Source organism: Calonectris borealis, chromosome 16, assembly GCF_964195595.1.
Source record: "Calonectris borealis chromosome 16, bCalBor7.hap1.2, whole genome shotgun sequence".
NCBI lineage: Eukaryota > Metazoa > Chordata > Aves > Procellariiformes > Procellariidae > Calonectris > Calonectris borealis.
In genome coordinates, this window is record NC_134327.1 from 7,337,064 (window position 1) to 7,356,619 (window position 19,556).

General features: G+C 38.3%; 1 protein-coding gene across 1 annotated transcript in view; it reads left to right on the top strand.

The window, feature by feature from the left end:
• BMERB1 (bMERB domain containing 1) overlaps positions 1-19,556 on the top strand; it is a 51,286-nt gene that overhangs the window by 11,887 nt on the left and 19,843 nt on the right. Inside the window, exon 2 of the mRNA XM_075165063.1 lies at positions 13,955-14,078. Within this exon, the coding sequence (XP_075021164.1) occupies positions 13,955-14,078 (124 nt within the window). The remainder of the gene's footprint in view (positions 1-13,954; positions 14,079-19,556) is intronic.

Here is a 19,556-nt window from a genome sequence, read left to right on the forward strand (position 1 = left end):
GGGTTTGTATATGCAAAACTGCAGTGATTTGAGAAGTGGACAGACCACACCTAATGCATATAAAGCACTCTGAGCTTGTGTCGTCCAAGTTGTGTCTGTTCAGCAGAGGTATAATTCAAGGGTGCTGAAACTTCAGGCTAATTCCCTATCAAAAATAAAGAGCATGTACGATAGCTCTTCCAACAGGGATCTTAGCCAGGCAAAGCATTTTTTTCAAGCATCTTCCTAGTTTTATTTTGTTGCAGTGATTTCCTAATTGCTGATGTGAGTGTTTTCCTCAGTAATTGTTAAGAAAGTTTATTGTGTTTACCTTTTATGTAGAATAGTCTGGATATAAAATACCTTGATAATGATTTCTTACAGTGAAGAAAATCATAACACTTAATTTCATTGTTTTAAAATTATGAGGCTAGTCATAACAGAGTAAATCTAATGTAGCTGTTTTCATGCTGGGAAGGTGTTACACCACTGTGTTGCAAGCAAGAAAAAACTGTCTCAGAATTCTCATCAGTTTCTAGGTACTATGGAAAGTGCTCTTTTACAAGCAGTAGGGAGAAGTTTTCTGTATGCTATTCCGGAATACTGGATAGCAATGACATTTCTGTGGGCAAAACCAGGGCATTGGCTAGGATAAGATGGGTGTTTGCTGATGAGTCAAATAAAGAAACAGGCAGCATGGAAGATGGTCATTTTGAGATGTGTATCTTTCTAAATGAATCAATATTGCAAATGAGCTGAAAGTTGTGCAAACAGATGCAAATAAAATAACATGAACTGTTTACGGCAATACTTGAGTATTAGTTTATACCCCAGTCTGCACTAACACAAATTAGGTCAGAGATAATCAATTCAGAAGAAAGGTCGGTAAAAATGAGACTCATCACCAAAGGCTTACTTAATCCAGGAGGTGATTAACTTTGCATAGTGACTTCTGAGGAAATAACTAAAAGGAACTTATCCTTTTTATTTTTTACAAATAAATTCCCAATAAAAATGAGAATTTGTAAACAGAACTTAAGATTGCAAACAAAAGGTAAATTCATTACTTAATCCTGATTACTTAAATTACACTTCTGTAAGATCTATTATTAGTCTGTTAATAGCAACATACATGAACAGTGGTCTGAGACAGGTTACAGTGAGTGTGTTTTGTCTATTCAGTCTATCTGATAACACTTCCTGAATAGGGTCAATATTATTTTCTTTGCTGGTTGCAAGAAGTTTTCATATAGCAACAGGGGAGATATAAACACCTAATGACATAGGAAAATCTCATTGTAAAGCCAAAGAATTGAATAGGAAAGTTTACCTGAGGGGGAAACAGGAAGAAAAAAGGAAGCAATTTAGCTTAATTCATTTTTAAAAACAACAGATTTCATGCTGGTGGCATCCCAATATTTTACTGAATGACAAATCTGTTTCTAGCTCTTTTTGAGCTTATGTTTAATTCATACAGGGAATTTCCACTTAAGAAACACAGGAGTCTGGTCTGTTGGTTTTGTGGCGGCTGATTTCCAGAGACGTGTATGTTCAGTATATGTCAAGATCTAGACCTTAAGCTTTGTAATGTGGAGATGTACTGAGATCAGATTCTGGGCTCAAATGAAAAAAACTATCAGTTTTTCTAAGACCTCCCTCATAAGAAAGCTGGCTTCTCATATAAGAGACCTCCAACTTTGCACCAAGTATTTGTATCATACACATTGATTTTTGCAAAGCAGGGATAATTCTCTTTCATTTCCTGGTGTGAGGGGATGAGGTCACATATTACCTTGGTACTGAGAATTTCTCTGGGCAGCATTTTAAATGGGACACATTCCCAGGCTGGGTATATAATTAAGAAAATCTTCCCTAAGGCTGTGATATGTGACATAGCTGTGACTGTGATAAGAAACAGCTGTTTGTTCAAGAAAGTAAGCAGCTCCCTTTCCATCCCAAAGCTGCTCAAATCTTGGGTCTAAGCTGCTTATGAATAAAGCACAGCAAATCAGGGGCCTATATCTTCCCTAGAACAGGCAGGTGGTGAGGGGTGAGGAACTGGCATGGCCATTACCCTGTCCCTCTTCTTGGCTGCTGGAAAGATTTGGCAGGTGCAAGTTGAAGTGGAAAGATGTACAGCAATTTACTACACACCTTCTCCTGAGCCGGGAGGAAGCAGAGAGCACAGCTGGATGCATAGCTCCTTGGCTAGTGCCCTGTTCGCAAGCTCAGAGAAAACCAACCTCTGCACCAAAGCTGCCTGCCACTCCTCACAAAATCCAGGTCAGGCTGAGGCAGGCTGAACAGTAGTAATGACTTGTTATTCACAAACAAATGAGCTAAATCACTGGGTTTTCTGCAAGCAGCACTTACTTGAGTGCTGAAACAATATCATGCAAGATCAGTTAATTTGTCTCATCTGCAAAGATTTATTTATTTATTTATTTATCTGTGGGTAGGGGGAGAGAGAAGAGAGAGAAACCAGAAGAACAGAATATTAGAAGAAGCTTCTGGTTTTAGACCTACTGGGATACTGAGGGCACCCTTCCATCAGGTTAGGTCAATAGGAGAATCACTGATATGAAATACATGGTGGTACATCTCCTAGAAAGAAGTGGAAAAATGCCACTCTATTATTTCAGTTACAGCAAGACAAATTAGGTTGCTTAGTTTCAGACTGACATGTAATGTGGTCTGGGGGAAATTGCTTTCACACCTCATCTAAAGCCACCAGCCAAATGTGTGAAAAATCCTGTTGTCCAAGCATCTGGCAACAAGGAATGTGGTACTGATACCCAAACTAGAGTTTATTTAAAATTGGAAATAACAGTAGGAAGTCTGGATAACATTCTTGCACAATTCAATTACCGTATTTTGTTAAGTCTGTCATAATTCTCTGCAGACCTAATTATATGGACAGCTCTTCTTTAAATCCCACTCAAAACCACTTAATCCTTCTTTATACACAACAGAAATGTCTGGATGAGATACCACAGGCTATTTTGCCAATGGACTGTACTAGTCCTGAAGAGAGTTTGTGGCTCAGTTCAGGCACTGGGGATGCTAGAAACTGAAGTCTGAAATGGTCACACCAATCATGATAATGCCCTTCCAGTGTGCTGTAATTGCTCTGAAAAAATTTCTGTATGTGAGCAAGTCCTTTTTCCACTCTATCAGTATATCTGAGACACCAGTAAAGACACTCTGTGTTGCTAGATTTTTATGTCTGATGTGTGATATGAACTGTACTGAGATGATACTAAGCTGGCTACTGATCAGTCACTTGCAGACCACCTTGCATGTGAAGGCATGAGCTGTAGTGACCTTATCACAGCCATCATAAGAAAAAAAAATTAAACCTGCCAAATTTTGAATCTGGATATTTGAAAACGGTCTCAATTCAGAGATGCAATTTATATTAAAACGAGGATTTGGTTTCAGCTGAGTGGAGAATCACATGTGAATCCACGAATAATGTCTCTGGGGTTTCTTAATTCAATGGGACTTGAGTTTAAAAAGGATTTTATAAAAAGACATTAATTCCAAACTCCCTTTGCAATTTTCATCATTCTGTTTTCTTCATTTTTATGCATTTGCCCTCTAACAGGCTGAAGAGATGTGTGCAATCTTGTTATCATTGACTGTAAGGGCAATTGGCTGGGGTATGCAAATTGCCTAGACAGTCTTGGAATCAACTTCAAAGTAGCAAGGTTGAGCCCTATAATTGGAGTGTCAAAGCCTCTAAGGGTTTTCAAGACCCAATCTGTGAGTGTCATTAGGGTAATTTATGTTAGTGGACATATGTCTGCATACCCTGAATTTATTTACATCAGAAGCACTTCCAGCAAATTTCAATCACATTAAAAAAAAAATCTGTATTTTTGACTTAATATTATGGCACAGTCAAATCAGGCTTGGGGCTTTTATTTCATTGTTTATGGGAAGACTTTCATAGGAAGTTATACTTATCTTGTATTTTCAAAGAAACATTTAGTTCAATATTAAGTTCTGACTCCTTAGGCATTTATTGCTGCGAGTGCTGGAATTCTGTTTCCTGATCTGTAAATATGGTTTGTATTAGCTGTTAAACTGCTGCCAGAGGGGGTACTATTGAGGAAAAGTCCTCCCTCTCTCCCTAAGATTGACTGTTTACGGGACTATCCAGGGTATTGTGAGTCACAGATCAAAGACATGATATAAAAATAGAGAAAGCTAGTAGAACTCTCAGTAGTAGAAAAAACCTACACGTAAATCATAATGATAGTGCTATAAAACAGCACCAAATCATGTATAGATGTACAGTTAGAAAATAAATTATTCTAGTTACAGATAATTAGGTAGCAAATTGTCCTATTGTACTGAGTCAGTTCCTTGCATAAGCAAACACCCTTAGATCCAGATGGAAGAATATGAAAGCAGAGATGGTGTGCTATTTTGAAGTGATAGTTTAATTTGATGGGATGGATCCTTATGACTTCCTACATGGAGAAAGAGTGTGGCATCTTTATGTGGGCAGTGTCTGACTGCAGAGGACACTGGACCTCAAAAAGCTAAATCCTACCTTAAAGAATAAAGTCCCAGATAATGGTCAAATTAATCTTTTCTACTTCCTGAGTCCACCCTCCTGCAACTGCAGACAATCATACAGTACCTGAATTTATTCACAGGACCTGTCTGGTTTTTTTCCCCACAAAGTGAGGCCAGACCCTTTAAAGATCCATATGTTCTAATCTTAGTTTAAAACAGCTTTTTTTTCCTTTCCTCCAATATCCTACTTGAAAGACTGCTTCAGAATGTTATCGCTTTGGATAGTTACTAGTTGCCAGTCTAAGCTTATTCTTTACCTCTACTTAATTTTACACCAGCCATTATCATTTAACATAAACAATCCTTTCTCCTGTCCTTGATCCTTTCCTCTTAGGTAACCAAAATCTCCGTCTTCACAAGTAGATAAGTACCACAATTTTGACAGCATCAAAAGTCAGGAGGATGCTGAAATCTGAAAGCTTAAGTGCAAGATAGAACAAGTGGAATTTATCATCCAAATACAGGATGGCAGTATAGATTTTAAGATACATTAAGTCTGAATATTACATTAAGTCCTATGCATCACATTAGATTTCTACAAGAAATCCAGACTGGTTCAGATTCACGGGGTCATCATCGTGAGAGAAAGATGAACAACTATTGAGAGATGAGCTGTTTTTTCAGGATATCATTACAACCAAAATGAAGTCTTCTATGCACAGAGCAGTTTCTTAAGACTAGAGAGATCTTTTTCCCCGGGGAAGTGTAAGATTAAAGGGTTGCATAATTACCCACTTAGGAAATTGGAACTGTCATAAATTGACAAAAGACAAAGCCAAGAATAATTACTGCTTATAAATTTCTCAGGATAACAAACAAGACAATTTAATTGATGCTTTTTTTTGAGAGGCAGGATCTTTATAGATCTTACCATTATGGACTTGTGCTGATATATATCTTTAAATAGGGAACAAGGGCAGAAAATTGACCCTAAATTAGGAAGTTGGAACGATCATTTAACCATAAAACTTCTAGTTAGCAAAGTACTGAAGACCATCCTTAATTAGCAATCACTTTTACTGCCTGAATGTCTATTTCTGCTTGGGAATATATAGTTGAATTAGAAAACTCAAAGCAGGATCCCTTTCAGGTTCAGTTTTTAAACCAGCCTTTCTTCAGTGCAATACTACTTGATCTACAGAAGTACAGCATAAAAGATGCAAAGCAACTAAGAATCTCATTTGTGCACTGGGCAGGTACAGGCACTTTCTTACATCAGACATGTGTGCAATACTTTGAGTATGATACCATAGAAACCAAAAGGACTTTGAGAGTTAGAGGAAGGAGTTAATATTCAAAACTGGGAATCTGGCATTTATATTTCAAGAGAAATCTCAGTGAGACCACAGTGTACAAAAGCCTGAAATGGAGAAGAATAGACTGCTGCCAACAGGCTTTCTGCAAAGGTAAATAATGAAAAATAAAAGGTCAAAGCTTGTAGATAAGAACAGGAACGTACAGGATAAGCGACTAAAAGAATCTTTTTATAACAAGAGGCTCTTAGATACGGAACAGACAAGGCAGTGATTCTGGAAGTGCAGTGGGCAATTGCACACAGTGCTTTTTATATTCTCTGCTTACCTAACTTTAAAATGGGGTCATATGGTAGAGCATGAGTGAGACACTTTTGAAGTGGAAACTCAGGTTGTAATAAGTCAAGGCTGTAAATCTAACTGTGATAATTTAAAAAAAAAAAAGTATTCATGACCTGGACAAAATAAATCCCAATATTAAAATCGTGCTATTGCACTCAGACCACAGCTGACTGTTTGAACAGAGCCAGCTTGAGTCACATCAGATGATTTAATATACCTTGGAAGTAAATGATATGGCAAACCAGAATGACCTCTGGTGGTTTTTAGCAATAGGGTTTTTTTGTTACCATGTGGTAGTTCAAAGGCTCATTCAAATTCTGTTGAATTCAACAAAATTATGAATGTCAGTTCTGTCTTACTATTTTGCTTTTTTCTGGCATTCTTTTTTCTCTCAGCATTGACCAAAGGCTAGCATATCACAGCCCAGCTCCACAAAATTCATCAGGTTGTTAGTCAGTTTTAGAGAATACCAGCATATTTCTACAGATTTCTGAAGCGCCAAGTCTGAACTTCCAAGACTTTTTCAAACTTATTCTTCTTCTTCAAAGGCAAAAATAGCTGCATGCCTGGAAGGGCAATTTATATATGACACATGCAAAAAAAAAAAAAAGGAAAAAAATAGGGTGAAGTGAAAGACTCCTACTGACTTCAGTGACCCTTGGATTAGGAGAAGGGACCTGTAGAGCAAATCATCTCCACAAGACAAATTCACACTTTCCTGTCCCCTCAATGTGGCTGCTTTTTCCCCCTACAGAGTCTATATGGTGTAGGGCTTACTGCTAAGATTTCTGCATAAAAGAAAACTCCAGTTTTTGTTTTGTTTATAATTTTGAAGTTATTTACATGTGCTTAGTGAATGCTGATCAGACTATTCAGAGATGGCAGAAAATACGTATAAGTTATAACAGATTCAAGCTATGCATAAAACTGCACATACTTATAGTAAGTCATGGTAGCCTATTATTAGAAAACAGGAAGGAATAATTTCATATATTACAGAAACAGTTATCTTTGATATTCAATGTTGAATACTAAACAAGACTGAGAGGTGGTCAAATACTGAATGAGAAGAGGCAGATAAATAAAGCAAAAGAAATAATCATAGTATCCATATATGACTTCTTCCAAAAGTTGATTATTTGACAAATTAATTTACCAAATTAATTCAACAAATTAATTCAGCAAAATTTGAAACAAAACCTTCTCAAATTGGTGTATTTGCCATATAAGAAGTACGTCTTTTTAGGTTGCTCGTGCCTTTCCTAGTCTTTACTAATGCTGTTAATATGTCCTACAATCAGCAGATTTTCATTTTGATTACAAAAAAAATTAATCTATTTCCATAAGCAATCTGTGCAAAAGCAGCTATCGTCCTAAGGGATGGCAGAAAGTATTTGTTATTCTCTCCTGTTGCAAAATAAATATATTTTCACTGCCGCTGACGCTGCAACAGTGCTTTTCCCAGTGATTCTAACCATTACTATGAAAGCAAGATTTCCTCTCCTCCCACAAATGGCAAGTTTAAATGCGTGGTAATTCATTTTGATCATCTCGCAAGATGTGCTTCTCTACAGGTTGTATCAGAGTGTCTCTCTGCAGACATGAAATTCTGATCTCTTGACTGAGGAGCTGCTAAATGGACCGCAGATGTGAAGGGATTGCTCTAGTCTAGTAGTTTATCTCAGAACATAAAGTGGTCTTTATGCGGCACAGTACAGAGCTGAGGTGGCCAGTACTTTGTATTTCAGGTTTACTGGAAGCATAGATGCACCACAATTCCCCATGAATCAGAAAAATCCCCCATCTTCTTTTTCTCCTTCCCTGAATGACTGTTCAGAAGCAGGCATATTTGGTGACTGTGACATTCCCCGAGATCCTGGCTTCTCAAAGCCAGTCACCTGCACCATGTCCAAACCAACCCTGAGCCCAGGCAGTCAAACCAGCAAGTGTGGGGGGATATACTCAGCACCATGACAGTCAGGCCACTTCAACGCTGGTATTATCCTATGCCATCTTCTCCTTTTCCCCCAGTCTACCCATTTTAAATTGCACAATGTTGCCTGCCTGTTAGGGAAGCCTGGAACAAAATATATTGCAGCTGTTTGTATTGTGTTTAGCTATTAGCTATATCTATATGGTAATTCCAGCATAAAACGTTGAATAAATACCATTCCACACACATGCCAAATTTAATCATTGTTAAGATACAAGTAATAGAATGCTGCAGCAGGCTGGATTAGGAATAAGCAATTAGATGTAGTTTTTTTTCTGCACAGGTTAGTTATTGGCCACTGCATCCTGCTCCAGATGGGTTAAATCAAAGAGAAAAAAAAAACAACTCTGGGCTTCTGAATACATTTGAGGCAACAGTAAAAGTTATAGTAAAAGGCCTGGCTACAAGACTAGTCATTCGTGCCTCCAGGTGACAAGCTTGTGACAAACTACAGGAATCATATGATTCTTTTCACATGAACATTTTTTATCTGGAATATTTTGTACTATAACAATTTATTTTTCTGCATTATGCAACTATTTCAGTTTCCACCAAGTGTGCTGTTTCTAAGTTGCACCATCTGGTTCTCTCTTCATCTGTCTCTAACCTGTGCCTCCTGCTTACTCTGGCTCGTCAACTAATAGTGGTCTTTAAAGTCTTGATTTTGATACTTGAAACAGCATTAAGAGTGCACTTGCTGCACCATGCTCTATTAGCATTTAATATACTTCAGTGAAGAAATTTGAGAATTTCACTGAATTCTTGAGAAAGCCCCAAAAGTGCTGACCCAGATTTGGAACAAAACTTCGCCATTAACGGTATTTACCAAGGATTATCTTATTATTGGACAATTTAAGGGAGTGAAAATAGGCTTCAGATTGCTCAGTTTAAATCCAATCCAGGACAACAATGACTTAAAATAATTTTCAGCTGAAGCACTGTAATTGAGTGGGCTGAGCAGCCAGGTTTGTTGCTGAGTGGTGTCCACATTAGAGAAGCCATGCAGCTGATTTGTACTGCAATCCTTTAAAGAGCTCTCAGCAGTCATGGATTGAACAAACAGAGTCTCGTTTAAGATGGTTCACCCATGTCAAAGATGAAAAACAAGCTGCAGAGTAGCTGGGCCATTACCCTTACCTGTGCTGGAGCTCTTCTGTTGCTAAATGAGTGAGATGACTCTTCAAGGCTGAGTGACTGATAGTTTCGAACAGCAACAGATTCACAAGCAAGAAAAAGGATAAACAATGTCCTGAAGAGACACTGTGATCCAGCAGGCCTTGTACTGGCTCTGCCACAGACTTGCTATGTATCCATAAGCAACTCATCACTCAGCTCTTACTGCCTCTAGACGGCAAATTGCCTGCATACTGCTTTAGGTGTTCATGGAGTAGAGGTCTGATTGCTGTTCAGTATGTGAATACCGCCAGAATAACAATGACATAGTTTTGGGTTCCTATAGCATAGGTTTGGGACCCTTTGTGTTGCTGATACACCTCATCTTCTCCATGCCTCTGTCTTTTACAAAGATGATGATAACAAAACCCCCAAATTAGAATTAAACCAGCTAATGATTGTGGAGCACAATGAGCTCCTCAGTGAACAATATGCTCACATCAAGTGACAGCAGCAGGATTTTTGCTGATAATTACTTTTTCCTTACAGCATTCCTTATCGATTTGTCTGAAACTATTGACACCAGGTGTAATGCATTCTCCCATTTCTCATTGTATCACTTCAGGCTTCTGTTAAAGTTTTCTTTGCACTTTTTGACTTAATAGGCATTTTATTTTTTTGTTGCTTTTCATCACAGGTGGCTAATGTTCCATTTCTGACTGGCACACTGAGGATGAAATGTGATCATTAAGTTAATACCCAGTTTAACTGTACCAGTCTGCATTTAAATTGAAGCAAAAATATGCATAAATAGCTTCAGGTTTACCTCTTCAGTCCCTCTCATTATATGTAATAACTTGATAATTTTATTTCTATATCGTAATTATTTTAATGCTAATATCTTTGTGCATACAGTAATAATATTTTACTTGTTTCTTTGTCACTGAAAATTATCCTGGAGATTGAAGAGCAGACAAAACAGTTTCATCCTGTCACTGGCTGTGACTAATCTCAGTGTTGTCTCCACTTTTGCTTTATGAATTTTGGCTCATTACCAGAAACAGAGCTTAATAACAATATATGCTAAAAAATAGTTGACTAATGCATGCCTGCTTTAAATAAAATGAAACGTTTCTACTTTCTTTTATGAAAAGGTAAGCGACTTTTGTATGAAGCTGTTCAGAATCATGTCTCAAAGCACTAAAGGTGTCATTCATCACTGGGACAGAGCTAGAGCTTTACTCAAAGGCTTAATAATGTTAACATATTCTTTCCCAAGTGGTATACATCCCAGGAGCTCAAACCATTTGATGAAAAATAATTAATTATCCTTTAGCATAGCTGTTGCCAGGTAGGCCAAACAGTTATCCACAATACTAGAAGAGAAATTCAGACACAAACAGGTTGGTGATTTGTGAGGATCACAATAGTGAAGGTGTGAGATGGGAATCCTGACCTGTGGCCTCTTCAGAGGCCTGTATTTCCAGAGTGTCCTGACACCTGCGTGCTACTATTTCAGGATTTCTGGGAAATACGGTGTTCTAACTGCCTTTTCCCTCAAAGCCTGCCTTAAAAATGCATACTCTTCAGAGGGGGCCAAAGTGGGTGGTATACTGCAGCTGTATTGGGTTTATGAGACCTATGGAGTCACCTATATAAAGGGAATTGGCAGCTGTCAAAGGAGCTCACTTAGTCTTCACCTGTTAGGAAGGGAGGTTTAGAAAAGCTGGAGATTCAATGCAAAAATGATAGCGTTCCTTAATAGTGCACAGATGAACATGCATAAAGTATGGATTGACTTCAGTTCCTTCCCCTTGGAAGACCATGCCCACCCCTCTAGAATTGGCTCTTAATCTCTTCCAGCACCACAGTGTCTCCATACTCAGTTCTCTATATCCTCACCTTCAAATTTCTTCCCATTTCAACTGCTTGGTGTGTTTTTCTTCTCAAAGTTCCCTTAATCCAGCTCTTGCCAATCCTCCTTCCAGTTTGAGATCTCCATGAGAATTAATTACCTTACAGTATGTTCACAGCACTTGCACTGCTATGAAGGTAAACAAAGCCACTCCTTATATCTCTGTATTATTCTACCTACATCTCTAAGTTTGCAGTCAAGTTGTGAACAAATGTCTTATGGTTTTTATATTTATTTCCCTCCACTTTCAAACTTGTGGTGCTTTGCTTACTTTTTTGATTTTTTTGAAAACATTGCATAATTTTGGATAGCTTTCAAAAATATTTTCTCTGGTTCAAGCACACATTGAGTGGGATGTGAAGGAGAATCTGTGACTGTTCTGCAGGAGGTCAGACTACAGTACTGCTTGTCACACTAATTCTTGCGTTGGCTTTAAGCACATACTCAGGGCATAAGGCTTGTTCATGATTCCCCTCCTGAATTATTGAAATCACAGTATGATAGCTGATCTGATCCAAGGGGTAACACTGGGGCATTTACAGCTAGAGTTGCAGAGTGGAAATAAGATAGTTACTTTTTTTTTTTTCTGTTTTCTGAGCTCTTGAGAACTAATTTTAAAATATGTATGTATGTGTAATATATTTGTGGTTTATCTTTCTAATTACCAGTATTATTGGCTTTAATCCACGGTAGCATCAGAATAACTTCCTATCTCCTGCTTAATATTTTTGGAAAATAAATTTGTACTGAAGCCAATTATGCTGCAAGCAATTAAAATAACTCCACAACCCTGAAAAGCAACAAGAGGCAAAACTATACTTACAGAATCTTTGTTCTAGTTTCTTTTGACTGATGTCTGATAAACATCTAGTGAATACTGAATTATAATTCTGCCCATCTGTTAGTGGTAGCACAGCATGTTAGGTACTCTGCTACTAAGTTCAAGGCTTTGCTATGGTTCCTCATTCCCACACACCCAGATAAGGGTGTGAGGGGAGGGAAAGGGTGGGGCTGCATACAGTCCCTAAGGCATTTTCAGTGGTGTTCAACCTTCCTCAAACAGATCTAGAATTTCCGAGGTTTTTAGGTTTTATTTCAGCATCTAAGTTAGTCGCTGAGATTTCAAAAGACTCATGTGCTTTACACTGTGAAGCTAGCCATTGATGACAGAGCTGGAACAACACTTCTTAGGACATCTAGGCTATACCTCAACTAAATATACCCCAGCAAACACAATGATTTCTAATAGGAAAATCCATCTTCTACAGGCAGCAGTTGTGTGTTCAGACACACAAGATAGATAGCCTTACTTAGCAACCAGTTTTGCAATTTGAGCTTTAAAAACAACTACTGAGAAATGGTTGTTCTCTCATGAGAGACATTTCAAAATCTGTGCCACTTTTTTTCTCAAGATTCTGTTATCTTGGAAAAAAAAATGATTTTTAATATTTATTTGCCCACTTTCTTCATTATGAAGTAAAGCCAAAACTTGCAGATAATACTAGCAGGATAACTTTAAAAAAAAAAAAAAATTTATATAGAAAGCAAATGTATTTTCTTTGTATCCTTTTCTTTACTTTGCTTCCATTTTGGGAGAACAGGTCTTTGTGAACTAAGCTCATGCAGGGGCTGTGTTTGTTGAGATTTTGTAATTTCATTCCTACTACCAAGTTTCTGTCAGAAATTCTTCTCAGCTGTTTGTGCTTAGTCTGTCATGAGGGACTTCAGAATTCATCTGTTAATCAATAGAATAGCTTTTTTTCTGATGCTTTTTGTCTCCTGTTTTCTGCATAATCATGCTGAGTACATTTTGACCTCTCCATTTTCCTTTTTTAAACCAATGCAGTTGAAACAGGCTTTCAGGAATATGTCTCCGTTTGGATGCCAAAACATGCAGGCACTCTATTTTTTAGTCTCTAAGTTCTTGTTCAAAATGAAGGCCAAGTATGGTGAACCCTTTGAATAAGCTTTTCCAGAGGCCAAGTTGCTCCTTCCCAAATCCACCTTCTATAAATTGGTCCCTTCTACCTTCAATGAACACAGTTCATAGCCCTTTTTCTCTCTAGATTAGAAGAGGTAATACATCAATTATAGAGAAATAATCATAGAAGGACCCTGGACTTCTGTCTGTCGGCAGTTCCACTTTTACCAGTTGCCAAGTAGTTACTACAAAGTGCTGTTTGTCTCCTCAACTGATTGCAATGCCCTAGTGAGAAACACTCAGGCCCTTGAAGGATTAGGCCCTGCGTCATTTCTAATCACATTCTTGGCTCCTCTCTAGCGGGTCTGGGCTTTAGCTGTTAGTCAAGCTGAGATGGTGGAATGGCATAAAGAGTTATGAGAATTAAAGATGGGAAACCTTCATCAGTTTACGTTGCCTGCACTTGCACCAAGATAGGACTCTTCAGAGTTGCAAGTAATTGCTTTGAGTGAGTTTTGTAGCAGTCTATGGCTGTTCCTTCAAATGTTGTAGTGATATCAGTTAAAGAACAGTAGCTATAGTTATTCACTGGGTTGGGATTCCTTAGATTATGACTAACAAAATGAATGTCACTTTGGCTTAGGGATTCTTTCACTTCAAAATGGTTACATTGAAAGTAATAAGCAAAACAATAGAGAAACCAGTCAACGTAGCATTCAGTTAGAATATTCTTTACTACTTGCATTAATTACCCCATAGTCAGATAGCTCTGTGATTAAATTTACATTCCTAAAAAACCCGATTAAGACAGTTTGAATAGTTTAATTCATTTTCTCTGCTTTCACACACAGATCAACTTGACATCATTTCAATGGCTGAAACAACAATGATGCCTGAGGAAATTGAGCTTGAGATGGCAAAGATCCAGAGACTTCGGGAAGTCTTAGTCAGAAGAGAATCAGAACTCAGGTTTATGTAAGTATCAATACTTCTGGGAAAACACTATGCAAAATTAATCAAAATAGGAAAGAATGCTATTTAGAAGACTTTTATCTGCTTGACATTTTAAAAGGAAGAAAGATAAAGAGCATCCCAGTTAGGTGACTGCTTGCAAAATGCCATTGGGAAATTATTTTTGTAGTTGCAAAGGAAATCACCTTTTTTACTCAGCACCTTTTTATTCAGCATGATTTGCAGAAGACATAAAAGGGATCTATTACTTACAAAGGGAAACTTTAGCAAAGTACGTGTCTACAGAGCATATTTTTATACCTGACTTCAATCCTTTGTGGGAATAATATTTGTCTGAAAAAAATATCAACAGGTAGGGGATTTGGAGCTTCCACAGTCTAACCTAATTCAAGCTTTATTCCTCACTTCATTAGTGGTCTTAGACAGTTCATGTCACAAGAGAGCACACTGTGTTCTGGACTAATAGCAGCCAAGATTTGACATTTGTTAAATGGAAGCCATTAAGTTATGAACACAAAACACATTTTGATGTGTCAAATTAAATAGCAATACTCCAAGAGAGATTTTCAAAACTGCCAAAAGGGTCAGGCATAGGAGCTTCACTGAAGGTTAATGAATATTAATCCAGTTCTGATGATGAAGTCAATAGGGTTTATGTTCCTAAATCACTCAATTTAGAAGACTGGGACTTATTAATAAGGAGTATATTACTTTGAAGTCCCATCTCTCTGTGAGTACCTGAGTTCAGAAACTAACACCTTTGCTGACAGGCCAAGAACCTCAGTAGATCTAAAACCTGCTGAACCCAGACCCTTGGTTTTAATAAAGCTACAGTAGCCTGAAAAAACTCACTTGCTCTCTTCTCCCTTTAAAGTAAAAAGATAGGACTGGTACTTTAACCCTTACACCTGGAGGTTAATTTCAGTGTCCTGACTTGCACTGCCAGAAGTTGAAAGCCTCACCCTCAAACAGCACAGACATCTATCTTTGAGTATTATCCCAGAAGACTTCAGCCCAGAATCACTGCTTAGACACCTTTGGAAATACGGACTGGTAATAGTGACGCTTTAATAATGCTGTAGTGGTACAAATAAAGTAAACAGGAAAGGTTTTGTCACACGTGCTCCTGGTAGTCAAGCTCCTGGTTATTGGCTTGTACATAAATTTAATCTGGAAGAAGCCTCCTCATTGAACCCTGTACTTCTCTTGACATTTTCTATATCAAACAAAGCACTGAAGTAAACTGTCCCAGTGAATGAGAGCCATGGCGGACATCTGCTTGTCACCTTTTGCATGTTCTTCACTTGTTCTGTTTGTTGTTGTATCCAGTCTGTTCTTTTCATTTCCTCCATGGTCACGCTCAGCACACTCTTTACTCTGTATTGCCTAGCAGGTGTTTGAGTAAGGAATTTAACACAGAGGAGCTTGCTTATTGGAAAGGGAATATAACTGACATTCATACTGTGCAACAGTACTCTTCCTGCATTAGATATCATCCAAACGCACTCTGCCTAGAGCTACCCAAGAGCACTCCCCAGCTGTTCACTGGCTGAGTGAGGAAAGCTCTTCTGAGCATCAAAGTCTCCACTAGGTTTGGCCCTAAGTATCAACAAAGCAGGCAGGTGACAGAGGCCAGACATAGCCCCACTTTTTTGTCTTAGATCTAAGTCTTGGAAAGCCAAGCTTGTTGCTGCTGCCACTGTCTTCAGCAAGAGGGACTGAGGTCTGTGCCACTGCCGCAGACCCTCTCATTCCTTCAGCAGCAGCGGGCCAAGATGACCGCTTTTCCAGGGATATTTGCACAGCTTTCTAGCCCAACTGCTCCCTTCTCTGTGGCATGATATCCTGACACTGCTCATTAATCCTTGAGGCAGTTGAATTCAGTTTGTTAACACCACTGAGTAAAATGGTGAGATAGTATCTGTCTCTGCACTGGGACTTTACTTGTGAACCAAGACTGCACTGATCATGATTTTTCAAGCCCTGTGTAGGCTTCCCGTCTTTCTAAGCCCATTTACAACAGGCAAGTTCTTCGTACTGGCTCATCAAGTGTGAAAGAAAAAGCAGCCTCTCTCATTCAGAGGCCTCCATCATTAGAACATGCTTCTCTTAATAGCTTTTACTGCTAAGTATCACTCCTGAGCTTTGGCTGTACCGCCTGCTGTTCAATGGGTCTTGCAAACTTTGGGAGACCGAGATCTTGATAGCAAAGAGGAAACCACAAGGTTTCCGAGCTATTGGCCAAACTAAAGAGCACTTCCTAGTTAGCATAAGCCCACACTAAAATACTAGATACTAAACCCTAGAGTTAAGAATTTTAGGAACCTTGATTCACTGCTACAAGCATTTCCCTGTCCTTAAAGAAAAAAATATAAATCCAAAAAATTGTCTATTTGACTTTATCTCATTTTTAAAAATATTTTTACATTTTATTCCTGACAAGTGAGAAGCATGTTGCTAGTGATGCACAAGTAATATAGCAGCACCTGTTCTTTACTGCATTTCATTCTGGATAGTTTACACTGAGAGAGAGGCTCAGTTGCATTTGTCTTCAATGACAAATGTCTTTTAATGACCTTTTGCTGAAATTAACAGCACAACTCATGGTTACCTTAGTGGTCCAAGTTCTGTATCTGTTTAACTAAGCAAATTACATAAACTATAATTCATAGACATATTTTGGAAGACTTTATATGTGGCCATATTTAATTTTTTTCCGTTGTTTCCTGAAGTAATGCATTGCCAGTGTCCCAAGATCAGAAGTCTGTATGTAGGTCATGAATTTTAGTAATTGCTTTCTTCTGACAGGACTAGATTCCCCTATGAACGACCTATACAACCAACTGCATGAAACTGAGCCACCTCAGACAGGTTTAAGGCAGACTCGACTTTGAACATGTGGCTGCTAACTAGCAGTACTACACCTACGCTCAGACCACTGAGTTCAAGACCAGCTTTAATGAGAACCAGATCTCTTTAGTTCTTGCACCTGCTTTAGCTTTTTGTTCAATTATAACAAAAGGATAAAACATACATATCATAATGGAGAAAATGTGTGGTATGTTTGTATTCTCCTTTTTTCTCCTCATGCTGTTAGCAACAGAGTAGAAATTCTCTTGAGTTAAATTGGGCTTTTTTTAGTTCTTACAAAACCATGAACACAATGAAATAATTCTGTATCACTTACACATCCAGCGACACCTTACATCTCTAGCTAAATTTTTAAAAGTAACGGTTCATTCTTCTTACTGTCTCTCTGTATGACTGATTTTTTTTTATTCACATGTAGCCAGATCCTAAAGCTAGGACAAAGTACATTGTAGCTGTGCTTTAAAAAAAAAAATAATAAAAATAAAGGAAAGCTTGTGCTCTGAGTGTATCACCATCTCTAATAGTGGCCATAGCTCCCTCCTGTTAGAGGCCTACAGCCTATCAGCTTTACTTAGACACACCAGCAACTACTATAACTCTTCACAGCACAGACACTGTATTTTAACAATATTCACACTCAAGAATACAAACTCAAGAACAAAACACTACAAGCTAGACCTGTTGCTGATGGAAATCAGAGTGAGCTCTTCCTGTCGGAGTGATGCAGGTTTAATCCATGGAAGGAACTTGCTCTAAGAATACTAATTGAAATTACTGTTTTCCTTGAAGATGCACAAAGAAGATCGAGATGGGTTGATAATAAAACTTACTGTTACTGATGTTTGAAACAGCTCTGCAACAACACATATTGTCTTTAACTGTTTTGCCCAAACAAATGCAGTAGCCATAAAATAAGGGCATTTGGCAGAGAACTGCTCAAGGTTAGCATGTGAGCCAGTACAAAAAAAAAAACAAAACCAAAAAACAAACCCAGCTAAAAAAAAACCCTACCAAGGTCTGGATGCTCAGCAGACCTGGAGTTGGTTTGCATTTTTCAAACTTCTGTGCATGAAAGTAAGAACTTTTCCTGCCGATATGTGTCTCTCTTCAAGTGACATGAACTCTACATGAGGGAGTCGTTAATAAAACATACAGACAGCTTTCCTTGCTTTGAAAGTTAAGACATTGAGGCGTTATTTTTACCATAGTAATACTCTGAGGTCCATATTCCCTCTGCCCACTGAACAAAGTAACACCAATGACTAATGAAGTCTGTAGGACAACAAAAGGGATAAAATGAAATACGTTGCTCCTATGTCACTACACAAATGTTACATTACAGTACTCACATTTGGTAGCACTTCAGTATCTAAATAAAATCTTTACTGAACAGCTCATCATCACTAAAAGCTTTAGAAGAGTCACCCTGTAGGGGTGAAAGAAAGAGTGGGATGGTGAAGAAATAAAAGCCAGATAATTAATCATTATTATTTCAAGGCAGGTCCTAAAGTATTTGAGAATAAGGCAGTGGGATTAAGCTAAAAAATAAAAAGATTTAATAGTATAAGACTTAAAAAGTGGTACAGAGTAGTGTTCAAAAACCATACAAAACTATGTGGTTTTTTTTCCCATACATATCCAAGCAGGTTCTGAGTCTCATCTGTTAGCCTATGTCTATCATCAAACATACTATGAGTTCCACAGACTCAGATTTTCAGTTTTCAAAATTAAAGTGAGGAAAATTTCAATTATATTTGAACAAATTTCACATACATTTCTGTGATTAAGTATTGAGTTAAAACATCAAAGCTTGTTTTTTCAGTTTATGAATTTCCTCCCACCTCTTTGCAACAGTCACACTGTGAATAAGCGAGTTGCTTTGTTCTGTACTGGATATTAAAATTACTCACGATCTTTGCTCTGGGCCATCGACAGAAAGGTTAATCTCCTCAGGAAGAAATTTTCCACCTTTAGAAAGAGATTTAGACACTCAGTCAGCAACAGTAACTCACATGATACTGAAGTCAATCACCAGATAAGAGACTTCACTTGCCTGCAGGTTTATGATTCTGGTTAAAGAAGGGAAAGGGCAGCAAAAATTCCTTTAATAAGGGGCACACTTTATTTTTAAAGTTTAGAGGGAGTCCTTCGTAGGCGCCCTCCCACTGCAGAGCCACGCAAAGCAGTGCTAACTGCTTGCCCGCACAGGTGAAATGAGCTTTGCGGCCACATGAGACAAAATGGCTGCCATTCTGTGGCAGCTCAACCACCCAATACAAAATGGCTGCTCTGTCTGTGGGGCCACTGCAGCAACCCTTCCCCTGACACCCACCTTCCTCTTGCAACAGCTTTGAGGAATTTTTTTCCTTCCTCACAAACTCTGTGCACTCCCCTTATTTTCTGCTGGGCTATGTGGCATAGAGGACTGTGGACTGCCAGCTAAGGCCCTCAGAAAAATACATTTTTCTAGCAATCACCTCCAATGCCTCTGGCTGGGAGGCAATGGAGCACTGGCGAGTTCGTCCCAGGAGGCCTTTGTGAAAACTAGGGGATATTTGGATGCAGGGCTGTTAAATGCATGTGTCCTCCACCTGTCCTTCAATAGAAACG